At 40.6% G+C, this 22,500-nt stretch overlaps 2 protein-coding genes and 1 long non-coding RNA gene across 10 annotated transcripts in view; 2 read left to right on the forward strand and 1 right to left on the reverse strand.

Moving 5' to 3' along the window:
• Nucleotides 1-12,912, forward strand: part of LOC135097392 (conserved oligomeric Golgi complex subunit 6-like) — a 46,707-nt gene extending 33,795 nt beyond the window's left edge. For 3 of the 7 annotated variants that reach the window (XM_063999239.1, XM_063999238.1, XM_063999235.1), the window contains 9 exons: nucleotides 7,888-8,065; nucleotides 8,518-8,687; nucleotides 8,928-9,156; nucleotides 9,304-9,482; nucleotides 9,917-10,005; nucleotides 10,295-10,435; nucleotides 10,949-11,110; nucleotides 11,436-11,601; nucleotides 12,176-12,912. In XM_063999239.1, coding sequence (XP_063855309.1) covers nucleotides 7,901-8,065; nucleotides 8,518-8,687; nucleotides 8,928-8,970 — 378 coding nt within the window. In that variant the 5' untranslated portion in view covers nucleotides 7,888-7,900 and the 3' untranslated portion in view covers nucleotides 8,971-9,156; nucleotides 9,304-9,482; nucleotides 9,917-10,005; ... (2 more) ...; nucleotides 11,436-11,601; nucleotides 12,176-12,912. Of the gene's footprint in view, nucleotides 1-7,240; nucleotides 7,403-7,503; nucleotides 7,746-7,887; nucleotides 8,066-8,517; nucleotides 8,688-8,927; nucleotides 9,157-9,236; nucleotides 9,483-9,916; nucleotides 10,006-10,294; nucleotides 10,436-10,948; nucleotides 11,111-11,435; nucleotides 11,602-12,175 lie in introns of those variants that run through there. The other 4 variants (XM_063999237.1, XM_063999240.1, XM_063999236.1 and 1 more) reach the window with 4 other exon arrangements.
• A 178-nt stretch (nucleotides 12,913-13,090) lies between these two features.
• Nucleotides 13,091-20,496, forward strand: LOC135097389 (uncharacterized). Of its 2 annotated transcripts, none has more exons than XM_063999233.1 (7): nucleotides 13,091-14,549; nucleotides 15,680-16,003; nucleotides 16,850-16,963; nucleotides 17,505-17,640; nucleotides 18,816-18,991; nucleotides 19,376-19,631; nucleotides 19,806-20,496. In XM_063999233.1, exons 2-4 carry the CDS (start codon nucleotides 15,698-15,700, stop codon nucleotides 17,520-17,522), a joined length of 438 nt encoding a protein of 145 aa, XP_063855303.1. In that variant the 5' UTR covers nucleotides 13,091-14,549; nucleotides 15,680-15,697; the 3' UTR covers nucleotides 17,523-17,640; nucleotides 18,816-18,991; nucleotides 19,376-19,631; nucleotides 19,806-20,496. The 2 variants fall into 2 exon arrangements, with proteins under 2 accessions (XP_063855303.1, XP_063855304.1); XM_063999234.1 differs by having other exon boundaries at nucleotides 19,809-20,496.
• On the reverse strand, nucleotides 19,684-22,164 carry LOC135097390 (uncharacterized). Its single transcript, XR_010265648.1, has 3 exons — nucleotides 21,953-22,164; nucleotides 20,671-20,869; nucleotides 19,684-19,949 (listed from the first exon to the last, which is right to left on the reverse strand). It is a non-coding gene; the product is annotated as an uncharacterized LOC135097390 (long non-coding RNA).
• Nucleotides 22,165-22,500: the final 336 nt, after the last annotated feature.

Below are 22,500 nucleotides of genomic sequence, written 5' to 3' on the forward strand. Positions count from 1 at the left end.
AATGAATTGTGGTGAAAATTAATGATCAAATAAATAATTCAGAAAAAAAGAGAAAAAAAAATTCTATATATATACTCGTAATTAGGCCCAGATTTCAAACTAGCCTCCTGCGGCAGCCATCTTTTTTTTTTTTTCTTTTACTGAATTACTAATGAACGGAATGTCACGGTAATTATTATAAGTTTCGTATTGTTTGTGCCTTATGTCTCTTTTGTACGGTGCCTTGTGAGCGAAACTTTGTGGGAATTGTTACAGTGCGTTTGTTGCGTTACCTGTCACTTCCCTTATGAACGAAATATTGTGGTAATTTTCATATATCTTAATTGTTACTTCCCTTAAGGAAATATTGTGGTAAATGTAAAAATTTCTACTATATGAACGAAATATTATGGTAATTTTCATACATCGTATCTGTTACTTCCCTAATGAACGAAATATTGTGGTAATTGTCATATATTTTGCTGTATGAGCGAAATATTGTGGTAATTGTCACATATCTTACCTTTTGGACGAAATATTATGGTAATTGTCGTATATTCTACCTTATGAGCGAAATATTATGATAATTTTCATATATTTTACCTTATGAACGAAATTTTATGGTAAAGTCATATTTTTACCCCTATTACTTACCCTATGAACGAAACTTTACGGTAATTTTCATATATTTGTATTATTGGCACCTCTCGTCTACCTAATGAACGAAACATTGTGGTAACAGTCACAGGATGCATAACGTTACCAATTACTTACCTTATGAACGAAGCATTATGGAAATTTTCATAGTTTGCGTATTGTTACCTATCCTATCTTCCTTATGAACGAAATATTATGGAAATACTCGTTCTTATTCATGATTTAGGCGTAGAAGTAATAATTAGACGTGTGTGTGTGTGTGTGTGTGTGTGTGTGTGTGTGTGTGTGTGTGTGTGTGTGTGTGTTTGTTTGTTTGTTTGTTTGTTTGCTAATTTACCTGTCTGTCTGTCTGTCTGTCTGTCTGTCTAAGTTTATTTAATTTTCCTTTTTTTCGTCTTTGCTTCTCTCTCTCTCTCTCTCTCTCTCTCTCTCTCTCTCTCTCTCTCTCTCTCTCTCTCTCTCTCTCTCTCTCTCTCTCTCTCTCTCGTTTGTGTGTGTGTGTGTTGCAATATAACAGTGAGAATTTTTGGGGCGAGTAAGTTCACTATTGGAATTAATTTGGTTTTATAGTAATTTTCAACGTTTTTTTTTTTTTTTAATGGCGTGTGTGTGTGTGTGTGTGTGTGTGTGTGTGTGTGTGTGTGTGTGTGTGTGTGTGTGGCTCTTAACGTGACAATAATTCGCGTAGTTTCAGTAATTATAAACATTTTAATTTCGCTTCCTCTCCTCCTCCTCCTCCTCCTCCTCCTCCTCCTCCTCCTCCTCCTCCTCCTCCTCCTTTGCTGTAATATGACAATTAAGGAAATTATTCATGCTTTTCCCTCAATTTTCCTCTTCTTTATCTCTTCCTCAGTTATTTCTTTGGTGTGTGTTGAAGGAAAATTTTTTGTTTATTTCTATTTTGCATATAAAGTTTCCAAAAAGTTTCCTCAAGTTTGTTTATTTGAGAGAGAGAGAGAGAGAGAGAGAGAGAGAGAGAGAGAGAGAGAGAGAGAGAGAGAGAGAGAGAGAGAGAGAGAAATGTTTAGAAATGGTAAATCTTCCTCCTCCTCCTCCTCCTCCTCCTCCTCCTCCTCCTCCTCCTCCTCCTCCATGATAGAGAAGTTTGCCTCACCGCCTCCAATTCTCACCTTTCTCTCTCTCTCTCTCTCTCTCTCTCTCTCTCTCTCTCTCTCTCTCTCTCTCTCTCTCTCTCTCTCTCTCTCTCTCTCTCTCTAACTTTTTTTCTTTATCGGTTTCCTCTGAAAATATCAAATTCTGAATTCTCTTTATGTGTGTGTGTGTGTGTGTGTGTGTGTGTGTGTGTGTGTGTCTCTCCCTGCATGTATCGCTTAACACACACACACTCTCTCTCTCTCTCTCTCTCTCTCTCTCTCTCTCTCTCTCTCTCTCTCTCTTTCAATTTTCCTTCCATTTTTCCCTCTCTTTCTTCTATCTTGTTATTTTTTTCCATCATTCTTTAGCTTCTCCATAGTTTCCCTCCCCTTTCCTCCCTATTTCCTCTGGTTCTCTCCCTCTTCACTCCCTCTTTCCTCCTTCCTCTAATTCCCTCCCTCTTCCCTCCTTCGTTCCTCTGATTTCCCTTCCTCTTCCCTCCTCTAGTTTCCCTCCCTCTTCCGCCTAGTTTCTCTTCCTCCTTTTCTTTCCTGTAGTTTCCTATAGTGTCCTTCCCTCTTCCTTTCCCCCTTCCCTTCTTCCTCTAGTTTCCTTCCTCTCCCTCTCTCTCTCTCCTCCTCCCTCTTCCAGGTTGGCAGGAGGGAAGGAGGGACGGAGGAAGGGAGGGAAAAGTTGATAATCTCTTGAGAGTTATTCAGATGGAGTTTCCCTTTCAGTGTGTTTGAGTCCCCATAAACCAATTTTTCCTTATTTTTTTTCCTTTTTTTCCTTTTTCCTTCTCTCTTTCTTCCTCTTCTTTGTTTTATTTCTGTTCTTCTCCTTTCTCTCTTCCTGTGTCTGTCTGTCTATGTGTGTGTGTGTCTGTTTTTTTTTTCCTTTTTTCCTTTATTTATCTGTATCTCATCTTTCCCCCTCCCCCCCTCTCTCTCTCTCTCTCTCTCTCTCTCTCTCTCTCTCTCTCTCTCTCTCTCTCTCTCTCTCTCTCTCTCTCTCTCTCTCTCTCTCAGTCTCTGTTTTTTCCTTTTTTTATTTTTCATTTCTTCATCTTCATCTTATTTTTTCCTTTTTCTCTTGTGTCTGTCTTTACCCCTTTAATCTTTTCTCATTTTCTCTCTCTCTCTTTTTTGTGTGTACGTGTGTGTGTGTGTGTGTGTGTGTGTGTGTGTGTGTGTGTGTGTGTGTGTGTGTGTGTGTGTGTGTGTGTGTGTGTGTGTGTGTGTGTGTGTGTGTCAGTCATCGTGTTTCATTCTCCCAAGTTTTCATTTAATTTCCGCATGTAACATTCTCTCTCTCTCTCTCTCTCTCTCTCTCTCTCTCTCTCTCTCTCTCTCTCTCTCTCTCTCTCTCTCTCTCTCTCTCTCTCTCTCTCTCTCTCTCTCTCTCTCTCTCTCTCTCTCTCCGTAGGATCGACCCCTTGTCCCATATTATTTTCCTCTCTCTCTCTCTCTCTCTCTCTCTCTCTCTCTCTCTCTCTCTCTCTCTCTCTCTCTCTCTCTCTCTCTCAGTGTGGATTGGTCGGTCAGAAATGAGAGGAGAGTGATGAATGGTGAGAGTTAGGCCGGATGTCAGAAACATATTGGTGGTTTTGCTACTACTGCTACTACTACTACTACTACTTCTACTACTACTACTACTACTACTACTACTCTCGCTCAATCTGTTCTATTCGTCTCAGTTCATCTCAGCCTTCTATTTTTAACCCTATTTGCTTTTTATAACATTATCTGTCTGTGTTTTTGTGTTCCTTATTGATTTGTGTATAAGGATCATCATTTTCCGTAAGAATGGCTGAAGGAGGCACTGGTGAAGGAGGCACTGGGGGAGGAGATGCGCTGAACGGCTCATCATTAAGTGTTGTGGTGTGCGCCGAGCAGAGGCAGACAGCGGTACTTGGCGCACGCATTGTACCGCGTCTTGTGTTTAAGTCTGTGTGTGTGTGTGTGTATGTGTGGGTGTGTGTGTGTGTGTGTGTGTGTGTGTGTGTAGGGGAGGTTATCAAAACAGATAATCTCGTAGTGGGGGCCAACACACCAGCTGCTGTTTGTTCTACCATTGTGTTCCTTTGTGCTCCTCCTCCACTGCCTAAAAATTTGCTGCGGGATGGCTCAGTGGTTCATAAGTTGCTGAAGTAGTGTGGTGGAGGGTTCCAAGCTTCAAACTTGCCTCATAACCTTAAAATTGGCAAGATTTAATTGACTTTTTTCCAATTCTCTCTCTCTCTCTCTCTCTCTCTCTCTCTCTCTCTCTCTCTCTCTCTCTCTCTCTCTCTCTCTCTCTCTCTCTCTTACACCATGCTATCTCCGTGTGAAGCCATCCATCTCTTTCCCTCCATCCCTCCTTCCCTCCTCTCCTCCTTCCCTCCCCTCCCTCCTTCCCTCCTTCCCGCTCTTTCTTCCTCCATCCTTCACTCTTCTCTCTTATCCCTCGTTGACTTGAAATAAAATTGGCTGATGTCTTAGTGAAAGGGAGAGAGAGAGAGAGAGAAAGAGAGAAGGGGGAGAGGGAAGAAGGAAGAGGGAGAGGGGAGAGGGGAGATGAAAGGAGGGGAGAGAGACAGGCTATTAATGGGAGAAATATATGGATGAATAAGAGGGTGAAGGAACGAAACGGTGAATATTTGGAGAAAAGTCTTCATTAAACACACGGGGAGGAAAAATAAGGCAGAGAGAGAGAGAGAGAGAGAGAGAGAGAGAGAGAGAGAGAGAGAGAGAGAGAGAGAGAGAGAGAGAGAGAGAATAAACAAGAGGGGGAAAAGAGCATCTAAAGAAGAGATAGGGAGGAGTTAGAAGATAAGAAGGGAAGAGAGGAGGAGGAGGAGGAGGAGGAGGAGAAGAAATGCCCTGGAGGGAAAGGAGGGAAGGAAGAGGGAATGTGTAATGCTCAGGGAGAGATGGAGGGAAGGAGAGACAAAGGAGAGTAACTAATTTTCATGGAGGAAGAGAAGGGAGAGGAGGAGGAAAGGAAGGAAGAGGAAGGGAGGAAGGGAAGGAAGAAGGGAGGAAGGGAAGGAAGAAGGGGGGAAGGGAGGAGAGAGAGACTTCAAACTCCCTTCAATTGCATTTTGTGAGAGAATTGTGAGTTTAATTAAGGTAATGGGCGCCTGGAGGCCTCTGTGTGTGTGTGTGTGTGTGTGTGTGTGTGTGTGTGTGTGTGTAAAAGTGTTTTTTTTTTTTTTTTTACGTGTTTTGAAGTGTAGCAACAGGGGGGGAGAGAGAGAGAGAGAGAGAGAGAGAGAGAGAGAGAGAGAGAGAGAGAGAGTTTGCATAACAGGAGTTGGCGCCTTTTCCTCTTTGTTTCGTTCGTGACTGAGTTAAAACACACCCACACACACACACACACACACACACACACACACACACACACACACACACACACACACACACACACACACACACACACACACACAGTCTTATTTTCCTTTTGTTTTCCTTTTTTCCCTTCATCTTCACACATCTTCATTTTCCTTTTAATTTTCCACTTTTCCTCCATCTTTCCTCAATTTAGCTCTCTCTCTCTTTCATCTTTCCTCCACTATTCCTCACATTCTCTCACGTCCCTCTATGTTTCCTCCATCGGTTCCTCCTCCAGGTGAGTCAATTAGTCCCTCACCTGCCGGCCCGCCCATTATGAGGCGCCAGGTACACTTAATTACTTCTCTCACCTGGCTAAATGTTTGTTGTGTCTTACCTGTATCTTATGTTTGTTGTTGTTGTTGTTGTTGTTGTTGTTGTTGTTGCTGCTGTTTCTCGTATTTTATTCCTTTTCTCATTTCTGTGTTTATGGATTTGTTTCTCTCTCTCTCTCTCTCTCTCTCTCTCTCTCTCTCTCTCTCTCTCTCTCTCTCTCTCTCTCTCTCTCTCTCTCTCTCTCTCTCTCTCTCTCTCTCTCATTACCATTATCTCATTATGCACTTACGGACATTTTTTCCTTCTTTTTTCCTCCTTTTTTTTCCCTCCCTGTGTTTTTTTTCCTCAAACTGTTTTCTTCTTCCTTTTCTCCCAACATTCCTTCCTTCCTCCTCCTCCTCCTCCTCCTCCTCCTCCTCCTCCTCCTCCTCCTCCTCCTCCCCTGTTTTCTCAAAGGCTGCCAAAAGCCCAATTTGTCTCTGGAATGTGGAACCAGGAATGAGAATGAGCCTGGAATTGGTGCGTGTGTGTGTCTGTCTGTGTGTGTGTGAGAGAGAGAGAGAGAGAGAGAGAGAGAGAGAGAGAGAGAGAGAGAGAGAGAGAGAGAGAGAGAGAGAATACTATTACACTACTTTTTTCAATAGATTTTTCGTGTTACTGGTCAGCATCTCTCTCTCTCTCTCTCTCTCTCTCTCTCTCTCTCTCTCTCTCTCTCTCTCTCTCTCTCTCTCTCTCTCTCTCTCTCTCTCTTCCTTCCTGTCCTTATTCTTCTCTTCCTTCTTTCGCTTCTCCTCCTCCTCCTCCTCCTCCTCCATTATGTAACCCGTAACGAGTTTCTGTCTTGCGTCCAGTTTTTGTTCTATCCTCCTCTTCCTCCTCCTCCTCCTCCACAAAATAATGATGATAAACTAGAGCACGACAGATTACGTAGAAAAACTAAAAAGCTGATCAAATGCAGCAAAAAATCTGTCGAAGCTCAGATCGCGAACTCATGTAAAACGAACCCAAAAGAATTTTACAGTTATGTAAAAGCAAAAAGGGTCGTAACATCAACGATTGGTCCATTAATAACAGAAAATGGTAAACAAATAACAAGCGAAACAGACATGGCGAATACCCTGAACGAGTACTCGTACTTCTCAACCGTCTTCACGACTGAGGATGTTCAGGGCAGTCTGCCGACCCCCACGCCTCAGTCACGAGGCACCACGTTGCCAGACTTCACCATCACAGAAAGTGAAATCCTCTCAGTCACAAAGAGCATGAACGTAAACAAAACAGCCGGGCCAGACAAGATATCACCCAGGCTTCTTAAAGAAGCAAGAAATGAACTCGTGAAACCGCTTACAATTTTATTCAATAAAACTTTGCTAGCGGGTAAAGTTCCCCACGAATGGAAACCAGCAAATGTCACGCCAATCTTTAAAAAAGTAAATAAATCTCTCCCAGCCAATTACAGGCCGATCAGTCTCACTTCAGTAGTGTGTAAGCTGATGGAAACAATAATTAGAGATAAAATTGTTAAATATTTAGAAGAAAATAAAATCATAAAGGATTCGCAACACGGTTTCAGAACCAAGCGCTCCTGCTTAACAAACTTACTAGACTTCTTTTATGAAGTATTTAACTCGTATGACGAGACAAAAGCTGTTGATATTATCTACCTTGATTTCCAGAAAGCTTTTGACACTGTTCCCCATAAGAGACTCATCAGTAAAGTAAAAGCTCACGGCATTGCCGGAAACACCCTGAAATGGCTGAGAGACTGGCTCTCTGACAGAAAACAGCGTGTTGTAATAAATGGAAAAGAGTCAGAGTGGCATAAGGCAAATAGCGGCGTTCCTCAAGGCTCTGTATTACAGGAATTTGTCACAGCATTGAGGGATGTGAAGAAAGCAGTGGATGACATACACCGGGAAGTGAGTGCCACGAATGAAGTGTGTGTGGACGTGAAGTCTCGACTCCAGGCCACAAAATCAGACTCGGCACCTCATCCACCAGACGACCTCACTCCAGAACCGGAGGTGACTCATCTTACTCAATATTCTTCAGAGGGATTTATTATTATTCTTCATTTGCTCTCAAGCCTTTGTACCAGAAAAGGAACAATCTATCTACCTATCTATCTTTCTGTCTGTATACAAGGCCAGCAATCTCACACAGTATGGCCCAAACATTATACATAACACATTATACATATCACATACTCATACACAACATTCTCACATCTAGCAAATGAATGAAGTGACAAGTTTAGTTAGGCTGGCATCTTTATAACTCCTCTCTTGAAATGGATATCTTGAATTGACAACTCCTCTCTTAGAATAGTCCAAGATGGTGATCACAGCCATCTTCCGCAGCAACAAGGTACGTACGCAGTAAACAGTGGTCAAGGCATTTGTGAGGTGCCAAGTTTAGTTAGGCAAGTGTCTTGATATCTTTTTGCAGCTTCCCTTATTTTTTTGTGTTCTTATGTTCCAAAGATGCTGACTGTTGTCATCTTCCACAGCAACAAGCTACACATGCAGGAGACAGTGGCTGAGGCATTTGTGAGGTGCTTCCAATTGACACCAGATGAGGTAGCCACCATCAAGGGGTCCACCAGAGAGTCTCCCATCACCCCAGAGTTCTTTACCATCTTGGACAAGACACAGAAGATACGCAGCAACACCAAGTACCTCCTGCAGGTCTGTGGTGGGCTGTAGTGGTCTGGGATGGTCTGGGGTGGACTGTAGTGGTCTGTGGTGTATTGTGAGGCAGGGTGGTGAGCTGTTTTGCCAAATGATAGAGTACAGAGGCTTGATTCAACTCATCTCTTTATTTTTCATCTCATTCTATAACACAAAGGCCGGATTCAACTGTTGTTTGCTTTATTGTCTCTTTTTATTGTCTTTTTATTGTCTCACTTTGGCCTGCATTCTTTAAACACATTCTTCTATGAGGATTGTGTTCAAAAGCCTTAGCAATGATTATATAGTTATTATAGGTGTATTTCTTCTCTGATGGTATGTAATTCTTTTACTAGAGCCTATCAAAAGTAATGTAGATCAGATGCCAGTATACTTAGACTGCTTAAAATTTACTGGATGAAGAACCTCTTTTAACTTCAGTAATAACAAGTGCACTTTTTTTCCCACAGACGGGCCACCAAAACACTGCCTTGGACGTGGTGGAGCAAATGAATGTGTGCCGTGAAGCAGGTCTGGAGAGGCTGTACCGCTGGTGTCAGGGGCAGTGTTGCTCCCCAGACCCCTCACCTTTGCTCACACAAGCCTTAGCAGCTCTGCAGGAGAGACCAGTGCTCTTCAAGTGAGCATGTTTCCTTTATTACACACTTCAGTACTGTGTCTTTCTCTTATTCTTGTCTTTGCATGCTCTGATCCTCATTTTCTCCTCAAATTCTCCTCTTATCACACACAGACAGCCTCGTTAGGCCCAGTAAGGCTGTTGCTGTCTGTTCTTTCCTTTGTATTCCTTTGTATTACTTTGTCCTCTTATTCCTATCCTTACTTTCCCTCCGTACAAACCTTAAATGCATCTTCCTTCCAGCCTGGTGGTGGAGGAGTGGGTGGTGGCGGTGAGACGAGGATAGCTGGTGAGGGGCTACCTGGATGCTCTCACCATAGGAGGACCTGGAGGAGCACCACGACCCATACAGCTGCAGGGACATGACGCCCCCCCCTGCGCTACGTGGGGGACATGCTGGCATGGGTGCATCAGGCCCTCCCTTCTGAACGTGAGGCGGCCCAATCACTTTTTGCCAAGTGCTCCAATCTAGGTAAGCTGAAGGATAGAGTGTATATTTGTAATTGAATAGCAGGCCTTCAAACCAGCAACTAACACTGACTCTGCCTTCAGATCCAAAGAACAAACAGTACCCTGAATACCAGCCATTATACCATCAACTGACACTGACTCCCTTCAGACCCAACAGAGCAGACAAGGAGTACTGTGGCTAGCATATCGGAGAGTGTTTGCCGTCCTCCTAGAACCAGAATTGAGCAGACGATTGTGACAGACCAGCGTCAGGAGGGAGGCAAGAAACCCGTCATGTTGTACAAGATAAGCAACCTCCTCAGATTCTATCACAACACTGTTTTGCAGGTACATGGCTTAGCTGGTCAGTTATTCCTGTTTTTTTATCCTTATTTTAAGATGAACATGGCTTGGGTGTAACTCTGTAGCTAGATTTGATATTATTGCCATGTCATTCCTTGCATGCTTGTAAAAAGTTACTAAAAAGGGGGAGTGAGAGCACTGGGTACCTTCTCCTTTGTATCGTTTATTCCTAGGATGAGACAAGATGTTATGTTGTAGGGGCCGTGTGTCAGCTACCCTGCTTTAATGGGGATATAATAGACTTTAAAATAAGCATTCTTAAGTATACCATTTAATCCTCCCTGTGTTGTTCACTCAGTCACCTCCTGCTCTCCTTCAGTTCTCTTCTACCACTTGTGTCACCATTCTTCCTTTTCAGCATTCTGTTGATATTCAGCTCATGTTTCTGCTTCCTTTTAATGTTCATCTCATCCCTGCAGGTGACTGATGCAGGACTGCTGGTGGCCACTCTTGATGAACTCCACCAGCTAAGCTACAAGATGTTTTTATATCAGCACTGCAGAGTCAAGTGAGAACCACGACATCTTTTGTAACATCACTGTCACTTGAGTAGAGTATAATAACATATGTTGAAGTAACACTATATGAAATATTTAGCCAAAATCTTTGTTGTTGAAAGCTGATTACCATCTGTTGAAGTTGATCCAGAATTTTAGTTATTTGAAAGGGTGATCAGCACCTCTTGTTAAAACTGAGCCAGAATCTTAGTCATTTGAAGGGTTATCACTCTCTTGTCAAAACTGAGCCAGAATCTTATAGTCATTCAAGTTTGATTACCTGTCTTTTGGTGCCACCAGGTGAGCCATGTGAGTGAGAGGATAGAGCCGCCAGGAGAGACACTGGCACCCACACCTGGAGTGGCACGCACCCTGAGTCTGCTCACTGAGGTGGTTACTGCCGCCACTGTGGCTGACGACGCACACCATGATTGTAAGCAGGTGAGGGAGCCATGGATGGAGAGACAGAGGGATGTATGAAGGGTTGATTTCTCTGTTGTTTATTTATTGATCTACTTTCTGCATTTTTCTCTCAAGTGTGAGATCTCAATGCACTTCCACAACTTTTTTGTACTATTTTTTTCATGAGACAATTCAATTTTTTATTTTTTATTTTTTATTTTATTTATTTATTTTTTTTCATAGTTATTTTGCATGTAGTGAAGGAAAAATGCTGCTTCACATGTTTACCAAAGAGACTGGTGTGTAAGACAAGAGGTTATGTGCTTACCGACTGACTGCTTGATTGTCATTTACCAAAGAGCAGCAGCAGCAGCAGCAAGCCTTTATTGCATCAATAGGACCACTTACACTGCAGCATGAGGGAGAATTGTGGAATTGTGGAGGTGAAGGACAAGGAGAAGAGAAAACAGAAAGAGGAAAAGACAGGTTTTGAAATAGATGGCAAATTTAAGTGTTCTATCCATTACCTCATTGTCTTGTATCCTTTGGCAGATTGTGAGTTGTGTGGTGGATCCTCTGATGAATGCGATAAGTGAGAGTGCAACTGGACTGGGTGCAGTGGAGTCTGCTGTGTATCTGCTCAACTGCTTCCACCAGCTGCACTCTACACTTTCCCTCCTCCACACCACTGGGGATAAACTAGAGATGATCCAGGTAAAACATCACCTTTCATTCCTCACCTTCTTATGAATAACTTGATGACAGTTTACCTTGTGAATATCTCAGTGACTTCATGAAGTGACTGCCTGCCTTATTGTGATCCTTTTATGCATGTTACTTGTTAGTTTTCAGCTTTGTGTAGTAAAATGTTATGTTTCATGGTGACATACACATATATTGAAAACTATACCACATGTAGGTCTGATGGCTTCTTGCAGCTTCCCTTATATTCTTATTCCATTGCTGCTTTTAAAGCTCTACTCAAGTTCTCTCCCCAGCTTTCCTCATCTAATACAGAAGATGTGTCTTTCCCCTCCAGGGACAGATTGACGCCCAGCTGGACACACTGAGCCAGGAGCAGATCAATGGGGTGTGTGTGTCATAGCATGGGAGTGGCCACCATGTACCCACTGATCACCAACCCTCCCACCACACCTCTCTCCCAGCACCCATCGTGTCAGCCTTTGGCCATACAGGCATTCATGGTAACACTCTCTGCATGTTAATATTGACTATAGGCAGCATGGCTAACCTGGGCAGAATGGTTCCTCCCTATCTGATGTCATGCTGTACTTTAACTTATGCTCTTTCCCATTGAGCACATTCACCATAAAGCATTGAATTCAGCCATAGTTGCTGGTCTGACTATAGCTGTATGCTGCACTTATGAAAATTACCACTTATGGAGTATTTTTGTTCATACATTAAATCTTACCATTCTCAAAACTATACATTATATATTCCAAAATGCTACACCTCTAAAGTTGGTTTTTGCTTGTAAGTTGTCTGTAGAAATTTGTATTCTAATTTTTTAACATTGTAATCCAAATTTCTATAACTGCATACTTTTAGTCATATAGAAATATACTTTTTTTCAGGTGTTATGACATATTTATAAGTAATAATTATAAAAGTGTCATGTAACAAAGTATGTTTGCCTTTCTTGTGTTGTTCATAAGAGTATAAGGAAATATTAAACACATTCACTTAACTTAAGAGTGAACAGCAGCACACCTTGAAGACTTCACATCCCTAAAATACATATGCTCCTCATCCTAGACCAAGCTGGATGGGTTCCTGGCTGCCCCTGACCATCTCATGCTGCCCCACACCAGGCTGCTGCTCTCCTCTTCCTTCAGACGGTCCCTGCAACAGCGCACAGCAGAGGCAGTGTGCACAGTTTACAAGCAGCTGCATGATATAGTCCATAACCCAACCCATGGCTACACAGACCCCAGTTCCCTCCTGCCCAGTGACCCTGAGACAGTGAAAACCCTCCTCTCCTAGCAGGAATGCACTGTTGTTGATTTGTTGAAGGTTTTGTCCTGTGAGTGGTAGAGTGACAGAATGCATTTTTTTTTTTTTTTTTTTTTTTTTTTTTTTTTTTGTGTGTGTGTGTGTGTGTGTGTGTGTGTGTGTGTGTGTGTGTGTGTGGTGAGAGTAACATTAGTTGGGTCAATCTTTGGTCTTGTTCTTGAATATATTTCTTCTTCTACTTGATGTAGTTTAAAGATATGTTGGTTTAGATTTTGATAGATTTTATTGTGAAATATCTTATATATATGTGTATCTCTATTTCTGTTTGTTTGATGGCAGTTCCATTGGGAGTATTTATATGAAATGTTTACACAACCTATTTGCTTTGCTTTGACTTGTTTCTTTCTGTTAAGATTATCAATAAAAGTTAACCATTTATGAAGTTTGTATCTATGATGCACTGCAAGTTATCAAAGAGAAACTGTTGAGAGAAACTTCCTGAATTAGTGTTAATAAATACTTGCATAGTTAAGAGTGAATGTAAAGTATTATTATCATTAAAACCCACACATTGTATTACTGAAGCTAAGGAAGAATGGGAAGGTTGTGTTGCATGTTAAGTATGGTTTATGGTGATGGAAGTATGAGTACTGGTGGACACTAGACTGAGGCTTGGGTTACCCTCTTTAAAGAGGGTAACCCAAGCAATTTTGGGCAAAACTATCACTTTCTGTGATACTCCATTTTTGGAGATCATGATGTGTGTGCACTGCCTTGGTGCAATATTCTAACTCAGGCAAGAGGTTTTAAGCCCTTTAATGTGGATGGCAACACAAGGATGGGAGTGAGACTGTGAAGTGTGAAGTGTGAAGTGTGAAGGCAAGGATGGTGTACCGTGTGGAAATGACGTGAAGAATGACTGAGAATGCAAGGAATGCAAGAAAAGGCATGAAGTCTGGATGTGTGAATGTGCAAGGATAGGGCATTGGGAAATTTGAGGATGTGTGTAAGGAACTGAATGAATGGCATTTCAACATAGTCAGAATGACCGAGACACACTTGAAAGATGATGTGAAATTGGATGGTAGTAAGTATGTGATGATTGGAAAGGGACAGAAAGTTCAAGATAGGGTAGGAGGAGGAGTAACCTTTTTTTTTTTGTATAGGAAGGAAAAGAACTTCAGAATAGAAAAGTTAGATATAGGAAACTGTGCCATGAGTGAGGAAATTTTAGCAGCAAAGGCAGAGTGCACAGGTGAGCATGGGAAGTGTGAAACACTGGTGGTGATTGTGGTGTGCATGACAGTTGAGGGGGAGAGAGCAGCAAGAGAGAACAGCAGGAAGTATGGAATATTGAGGAAGATCATAAGAAAATGAAAGGAGAGAGTAATGATTATGGGAGACATGAATACACACGTAGGTATTTTAGGTGAGCGGATGCATGAGAATGGTGAGAGATGCTTGATGAGTTTGTGAATGACATGGATGTGGAAGGAAGGAAGTGGAAAAGTGAGACAGAGTAGTGAAACTTGTGGGACTGAGTGAATAGAAGAATAAAATGGAACAAAAGAATATTCAGAGTGGTAAAGAGAGAAAGAGGCCCCAATGTATGAAAAGTGGTATAAGGGAAGCCTGGGTGATGATTTCTTCCGAGCTAGGGCACAGTGTATGTGTGTGAATGCAAGGTGTTAAAGATGGTCTGAGTTCTGCAGCAAAGTATACCGGATGTGTGACACTGGAGAGGATGAGACGGTGGAGCATATGGTGCTGGAGTGTGTGAAGTATGCCAGAGACAGAAATGAGATGATGCAAGTGGTGCAGAGGGAGCTGGGGAAGGTCAGAGTGAAGACAGGAAAGGAATGGATTGGATGGTGTTGCTGCTGGGGATGTGTGGGGAGACGAATGAAAGGATGATTGAGGCAGTGAAGGAGTTCCTGGAAAAGATGTGGTGTATGAAATATAGGAATTAGTGGTGTGAAGGATGGTGTCTGTTTTCTGTTTGCCGTTTTTCTTTTTTTTTTTTTTTCCTACAGGAGTTGCCGATACTCCTGGACCAGGAGCAGTCCCGAGCCATCTGTAACATTAAAATGAAGATCAAGATCATCGAGATCAAAATCAAGATCATGGCAGTCTTGCTCCGTTCGTCTTTCATCCAAGCATTGCTGCCAGTTTCTAGGTTTGTCATGTTTGCTTTTCTTACTTTTGTTTTTATATTGTGTTGAGTTTGGTTATTTTTTTGTAATAGGTCCATTCCCCCATCCTTCCTTCCTTCCTTCCCCAAAATTCCGTAAGCAAGCTTGGGGACCGGTGGGAAAGCGGGGTTTTAGGGTAGGGGAAGCCAAATTAGGCCAAATTTGTACCTTCATGAAAAGTTTAAGGACGAAACGCCATGTTTCGAAAACTGGGGAGACCTCTAGTCTAACCTAACTTACCTACTCTAACTGGGGTGCTTCGCCTTGCCAGTTACGTCAGGCTAGGCTAGGTTAGATTAGCCTGGTTAGGTTAGATTGGTTTAGTTTAGATTAATTTCATTGGGTCAGAGAAGGTGGTGATTTGTGACTGCTGACTGGCGGCCACGGGCGAGCCCTCGAGGGGAGGGGGGGTACATTGCGAGTGAATGTTACTGCTGCTATTTGTGAAGATGGAACTATTTTCTTTCTGGTGGACTTCAGTCTGTTTTGTATTAATCTACTTTTTGTTTTTATTGCAAATCATTAGTCTTTGAAGGGATGGGGCGTCAGGGGTAAAAAAAAAAAAAAAAAAAAAACTAATGATTTGCTGGAAAAGCATGCAGAGTAATTCAAAATAGGCCAAAAACTACCAGAAAAGAAATAGATAACACCATGGTTTAGAAGCTACAGGACATTTTGATATGAATGTGGTGCGAAGTGGTAAGTGGGGGGAGTGAGGGGAGGAGAGGGTAGCAGTGGTGGGTGTTGGCATCATCATGAGGATGTTACTTGATTACACAACAAGGTTTTCATAAAATAAAGATATAACTGAATTCAATAATGCAGTGTCTTGTTATGGCAAATAATAACTAAAATATAAGGAATGTCACAGCGACCACCTGGATGTTGCAGGACATTGCGGCCACTTGCCACTGATGTGCATGCATATTTAAATGTTCTGTAACTTCTGAACCATGGCATTAAAAACATTTCACCATAGAATATTCCCAATTAAAAATGACTTGATCTTTCATTTCTTAGAATATATGACTTTCCTCCCAGGACACTACATGTATATATATTTTTATTGGACTGACAAAGAAGAGCATTATTTTTTTTTCATTTGGTTCTCCAGGTTAGCGGCACAACCAGCATGCCTGACTCGACCACTTTGCCGAAAGCCACCAGAAGATTGTGTGAGCGTGGTGGTGGTGATGCCAGATCTGCTGCCACTGTCAAGAATGGTGAAACTAAAGAAAAATCAATTAAATCTCAGAATCTGGAAACCCAGATAGAAGACCATAAGCCACTTCAAGGGACAGAGGGAAAGAAGACTGGAGAGTCTGACTCACATGTCTTAAAACATGAGTCCAGTGTAAAAGAGAAAGCTGCTGCAGAGAAACAAGACAAGAAGACATCTAGCCACAAGAAACTACATGATCTTTCATCTTTGGCTAGTGTGAGAACACATATGTTTACATAGATTGTGGTGATTTACCTTTCAGAACTGACATTAAAGCCTCTTGTTGATTTTGATTAGATTGAATACATTGCATTTATTCATCTCTTTATCTACCATCTACTGCCTAGCATCCTCAGGGAATGGCCTAAGGAGGTGGTCATGATGAGAAAGTTTCCATTTCTATGAATCCAAACATTTATTTCCTTGCCTGCTCACTCACTCTTCTTATTATCCTTGCACTACTTTTGCATACACTCCTTTACCTCCTTCCATCTTCCAAGTGGCTTCCATCTCCTACTGTGAGCTTAGAATTTTACTTATGTATATACCTCTCTTCTAAAACTTAAATAGTGCCTTATCTTTTTTATTTGGCCAGATTACTTTGGTGCATTTTTTCATTCATTCCACCACTCCATAGTTAGCTCAATTTGCATAAGATTTCATGCTGCATCATTCAAAAAAGGTTTTTTATTCTCCTCTCAGATGGGTAATTTCTACATCATCCACTTGTGGTTGCTGCACCATCTTCTACATCTGAATCTGTTATTATAAGTCAATAAGAGTACTATTCCTGAAGTCCTGCTTACAGTAAATTCTGCTAATAGATTTTGCTTGATAAGTTCCACTTTGCATTATGTGGTAATTAGTACATAATAAATACTATACATGCCAGTGCTGGATGGCATTGATAACCTAGTCTCTTGTTATGTTTTCATAATATTCACAAATATAAATATGTATGTTCATGTTTTATTAGTATTGTAGAATGATGGGTGCACCAGGTGGTCATTTTAAATAGTACAAATATCTTTGTATCATATTGAAAGTCCCCCTAATCTCCAGACTGACCCCATATTCCTGTGGAGCCTCAAGTGCAGCCGTCACGTCCCAAAGCTCGGAAGAAGACCAAAACTGCAGGAAAAGGCAAATTATCCCCGGTATCAGAGCCTGACCTTGGTGAGGACTGTACTTGTACCCTCATTACTGTAGGTTTCTTATTACCTAATTGTCATTCATATTGTTAATTTTTGGATGCTGCAATAGTTAACATCTATTTTTAGTCAATGTCTGTTTATGACACAAAACTGGTACAAGTTTAGGTCTTAGTTTAGGTCTAGACACTTAAACATGTGACATTTAAAAAACATGGTGATAAGTAGTGGGTGGTGTTTAGAGACATGTACATTATTCTTTCACCATGGTACAGGTGTGATGTTTACTATTGTTTGTCTTAGCTATTTGTTTAATAGGTTGCTGCCTTACATTTGTTGACAGAAGTAAACAAATAAAAACTACTATCTACAAGTAAGATGCAGTGGATGCTGTGCTTACAAACAAAGAAGTGTTAACATGCTGTAGTAGTTCTAAGGAACTTTGAGCTTTCTTGTTTGAAATCATAAAATTGTAGGCTGTAATATAAGATTTGATTAGAACCACATGTTGTAGTGGTGTGCTGCTATTCTTTTAGTAATAATGAAATCTGGGCTCAAATTTTCAGAACCTGAGCTTGTTTTAGCAACCAAAGAAGTGGCTAAAAGTCTTGGTGGGGATGTGAAGGAAACTGAGTCTGAGCTTCTGTCCACCTTGTGCCTCCACTCTTCAGAGACTACCACTGGCACTGCCCCATCTCTCAGGTGAGTGTTGATGCCTCTTGGCTACATTGATGCCATGATATCTGTTTGTGATTGGATTGATACCATTGCAGTACAGTTTAGTTTCTTTTAGGGCCCAAGGAACTGCTGCAATGCTTGTCTTCTTTTGTTGTGCAGGATTTCATGTTAATGTTCCTGATGCCTTTGTTATGGTAGTAGTAGATTAAAGAAGATAATGTATGAAAATTTCTCTTGTCATTTTGGTGTTTATTTATTATGGAGACTGGTATGCCCAGTTTTGTGCAGTGACATTACTTTTGTTGTTATGCAATTTCTATCCTTTTTAGTTTTATATCATGTGAGTAAGATAACCCCAAATTTCTGTAGTTGCATTCTTATTTAAGCTTGTACCAGTTAGTTAAGATGATACCCATATCAAACTATAAGTGGTATAAGTGAATAATTGCTGGATCTTTCCTGGCAATTCTGTTTCTTGCCTTTATATCTGATCATCTCATTATCATCATCTTCAGTCTCAGCTTAGTAGAGATTGAAGATATACAATCTTAAACATTCTTCACCTACTTTCAGTTAACGAACCATTGTCTACATTTCTTATAGAGATACATATACTACTGAATCTTTTCCTTTGTGCATTATTGTTGTCTTATTTGTGAGGTAGAGAGTGGCAACAGTGTCAAACCATCAGACAGCAACTCTTGTTTTGGAAAAATTATCCTGCCTGCTAAAGCTTTTTGATTCTGACCTACATTTTGGCTGAATGGAGTTATATTCTGGTAGACCAGACTTATAAATGAGCTATTATAGTACTGGTGTTCAGCCAAGAACTGATGTAACCTAAAGACAGCTCTGATGCATGTGTCTCTTTACACTATTTCACTGCAGTGTTAGTGTTCCAACAAACTTAACTCATGATACACTCCGACCCATTAAGACAGATCACTGTAAGTAACAATTTGGAAAAGATGAATTATGCAAATTCATGTTTGGCAAATTTTGTGCAGTTTTTTACTCATTCTTGTACTTTTAGATTTTGTAATCAACGCTATTGTATTCAGTGAATTTCTTCAGTGTATGTACTTATTGCAGAGTACCTTTTTTGATAAAAATACATTTGTGGCAATTCTTTTATCCTATCTGGTAAATTTTCTTGCCCCACTGACATTAGTGGCTGTGCATAATTTCTCTTGTTGCAGTGAAATTGTTTGTGGGCATGAAGGTGGAGAGAAAGCCACAATCAGGGATGGAGGAAGTGCCACGTCACCTTCCTTCTGGTACCGAGGTCAGGCAAGGGTACCACGTTGACCCGAAAGACCAGCCCCGAGCCCTCAAGCCTCTCATCATCTCAGCCTCGGGATTCATGTGTGCCCAGGTTTGTTGAGAGAGGTGTACATTAATGCTATGTGAATTAAGATGGTCTCTTTCTGCTCCCTTCTTTTGATGATTTCAGTACATGCTGTATTTCATGACTTGATCCACTGAAAAGGATGCTCATAATTAGTCTGTGTCCTAAGGGAATCCCTCATATCTCCCATAAAAAAAAAAGTTTGTGGTCTTTTGACTTGAAGTTTTGGATTAAGTTTTTAATGATTATCCTTATTTTGTTTCCAAGGAGCAAGGAAACATGGACCTTCTCTGTGTCTTTACTGAAACATTACTGGTGCAAGGTTTTGGTGGGCCTGTTCCATGTAGCTGCCTTGTGCTGCCCAACATGTTGTACGTCATACATTTTAGATAAACTACTGTTATTTTCCAGGTCACAGTGTTTTCTCTACACCACACTCTATGTGCAGGGCTCATGTTGATCTCTTTGGAGGTCAACCTTTGGGGATATTTAAGAAAAGGGAAGAAGATACCCATGGACCTGCTGCTCCAATATCAGTGTTGCCCACATGGGAGAGATTGTACCTACATGAGCTGGAGCAGAGTATGCAGCATCCTCCTAGTAATGCCTTTGTGGAGATGATACAGTGGACTTAGCAAGGCAAGCTTCCCCATTGATAATGAAGCAGGTATAGTTATCTCAACACTAACTACCTTAAGTAAAGTAAATAGTTATACAAATTATTCAAGAAAATGCTCTTTTAATTAGTGTGTCATTTGGCAGTTTTCTGTTGTTGTATTTTTTTGTTCATATTAACAACCAAACATAAATAATTTCTCAATGCCTTCTCCTTCCATCTCAGCAGGTTTGGTGGAGGAAATGAAAGTGGGATTCCATGAGCATGTCTTCCTTGAGAGACACTTGGAAGGATGGTGCCCAAAATGTGGCCCCATCAGACACTTCATGGAGCTGGTTTGCACTGGACTCTCAAAGAATCCTCATTTAACTGTGGAGCGAAAACAAGCACATATTGAATGGTACAAGAACTACTTCAACCAAAAAGAGAATTTGCTTAAAGAGTTGGGAGCTATAGAGGTTTCATAATTACAATTGGACAATGCTGAGTATTTCAAGGCAAGTTGCCATTCATGTTTCTCTTGTAGAATTTTATTATTGTAAATTTCAGGTTTTATGCACAATGGATGCATGCAGTATTTGCTGGTGGATTAGATACACCTCCACATCACACCCATATTTTATAAGGAGATTTTGAAAAAGAGAAAATTTATTGTGTTTTGAGAGGGGGAGGGGGGGGAATTCATCATCTGACACAAATGATTGCTTTGCCACAACAGAACCAAGTCTTTGATAAAAAGTGTTCAGCGGACTACTTCTGAACACAGATCACCCCATATCCCCTTAACCATATTTCACTACCTCTTCTGTGTTCTGTATTAGATGCAGGGTATTTTTTATTTATTTTTTTCCCATCTAATCCACTAGAAAATACAGCAGATGCCTGAAGACCTTGTAAATAATCAGAATATTTGATATATTGTGGTTTTCATTTCCCTACCATTCCTTGCCCTTTTCTTTCTTTAATCACATTTTATAGGCCTTTGCAGCACATAGAGGATGACTCTTAATAAAAACAGAGTAAAACAATTAATTAACAAGATTGCCTATAACAAGATAAAGAAATTAAGTTAAACCCAAGTAATACTTACTCCCAATAATAGACAAATTCTTGGTTTGGGCTAGTAGTGTCGGAAACAGATTGATAGAGATATGCAGGGATGAAAGGAGAGACAATTGACACATGGTCCTCACACTAAGCTGGTAATTATTATATGGTGTTGACACATTGATTGGTCGCTGACTGGTAACAGAACAAGTTCTGAGCTCTTTCTGTAGGGGAACGGCTGGCTGGGTGACCAGCAGATGACTGTAGGTGAATAGGTGAATGACACGCACACACACACACACACACACACACACATCAAAGGCATATTTTTTGGGCCAGGTACTTACCTTGACTATGAAACTGTCATCAGTAAAACAAATCACATTGTTTCCACCTATTGAAACTAAGCACAGGTTTATATCTTCATAGGAGTTCAGAATCAGTCTTGGTGAAATTTAAGGATGGCTTTGTTATTGGATGTTATTGGATGTTAAGGATGGCTTTGTTATATATATATATATATATATATATATATATATATATATATATATATATATATATATATATATATATATATATATATATATATATAAGGCAGATGAGTGTAGATGAACAGCTCAGTGTGACATGTCATTAACATTCTTGTAGTTATGCATGTTTGATACTGATCAAATAATTTTTTTGAATTGTTTCCCCAAAAATATGCTGCCTCTTACAAGATACAGCATCTTGAAAGGCGTGGATAGAAGAGTTAGGTAGCCTGATGGTAAGAGAGGACAAGGTTTGTGAAAGGGAATATTAATTAAATCAGATAAAAAATTTTGAAATTTTGCCGAATGCAAAGAGATGATAAGTGGAGGTGGCTGTGGCAAGGTGCTTCAGCAAGTAAACATGAGGAAAGAAGAGGAAGTGATGAAAACTATTCTTAGTTTTCAAGAACTGGAAAACAGTGAAAATGGATGGAACTAGTGTTGAGGCATTAGACTATGAAAGAAAAATTATTATTGAATGGATGTTCAAGATGTGGAATATCAAATTACCATGAAAAATATTATTATCATTATTACTATTATTACCATTATTATCATTATTATTATTATTATTATTATTATTATTATTATTATTATTATTATTATTATTACTGGTAGAAATAGTAGTAGTAGCAGTGGAAGTAGTAATACTAGCAACAGTAGTAGTGTTATCTTTGTTGTAGTTACTATCATTATTAACATTCTCTCTCTCTCTCTCTCTCTCTCTCTCTCTCTCTCTCTCTCTCTCTCTCTCTGGACCCAACATCAGTTTCTCCTTTTCCTCTTTGTGCTTACCACGTCTACCTCTCTCCCCCACAGCCTCCTCAGACAGCGGAGATCTTGCGTGAAAGTTGCTTAAGTGTTGGGGTTGTAAGAGTGAAGTGGTGGTGGTGCTGGTGGTGGTAGTGATAATGAGAGTAGTTACGGTGAGGGGATAGCAGTAGTGACAGTGGTTGCAGTGATGACGTAAAAGTATTCACATCAGCCATCTATGTTCATTAACAAGAAAGGAGCTAGAAAGGTGGAGAGATACTCGTTGTTTTCAAATAGACCACTAGTACATCAGTGGAATGTGCTGGGAGATACAAGTAATGGTGTGCACAGCCCATTCATATAAATCTAAAGAAAAACTAATAATTTGATGATAAAAGATGGGCTACTACGAACACATTGGCGTCACAATGCAAATAGATAAATACATTCACTGTACATAGTACTGCTATGTTCAGTGTAAAAGTAACAGCAGCAACAGGCGTGGTAGTAGTAGTCGCGGAAATGCATGGCTGTCATGGAATAGGTTGGGATAATTATCAGTCATATGTTGATATAAAAGTCAATGATTT

Source organism: Scylla paramamosain, unplaced genomic scaffold, assembly GCF_035594125.1.
Source record: "Scylla paramamosain isolate STU-SP2022 unplaced genomic scaffold, ASM3559412v1 Contig19, whole genome shotgun sequence".
Classification (NCBI taxonomy): domain Eukaryota; kingdom Metazoa; phylum Arthropoda; class Malacostraca; order Decapoda; family Portunidae; genus Scylla; species Scylla paramamosain.

Excerpts from the sequence above, each read along its gene's own strand:
- LOC135097389 (XM_063999233.1), top strand. The coding sequence starts at position 15,698 with ATGCCTGACTCGACCACTTTGCCGAAAGCCACCAGAAGATTGTGTGAG. Across the intron at positions 16,004-16,849 it reads ATCTTTCATCTTTGGCTAGT|ACTGACCCCATATTCCTGTG; the intron begins GTGAGAACACAT and ends CCTAATCTCCAG.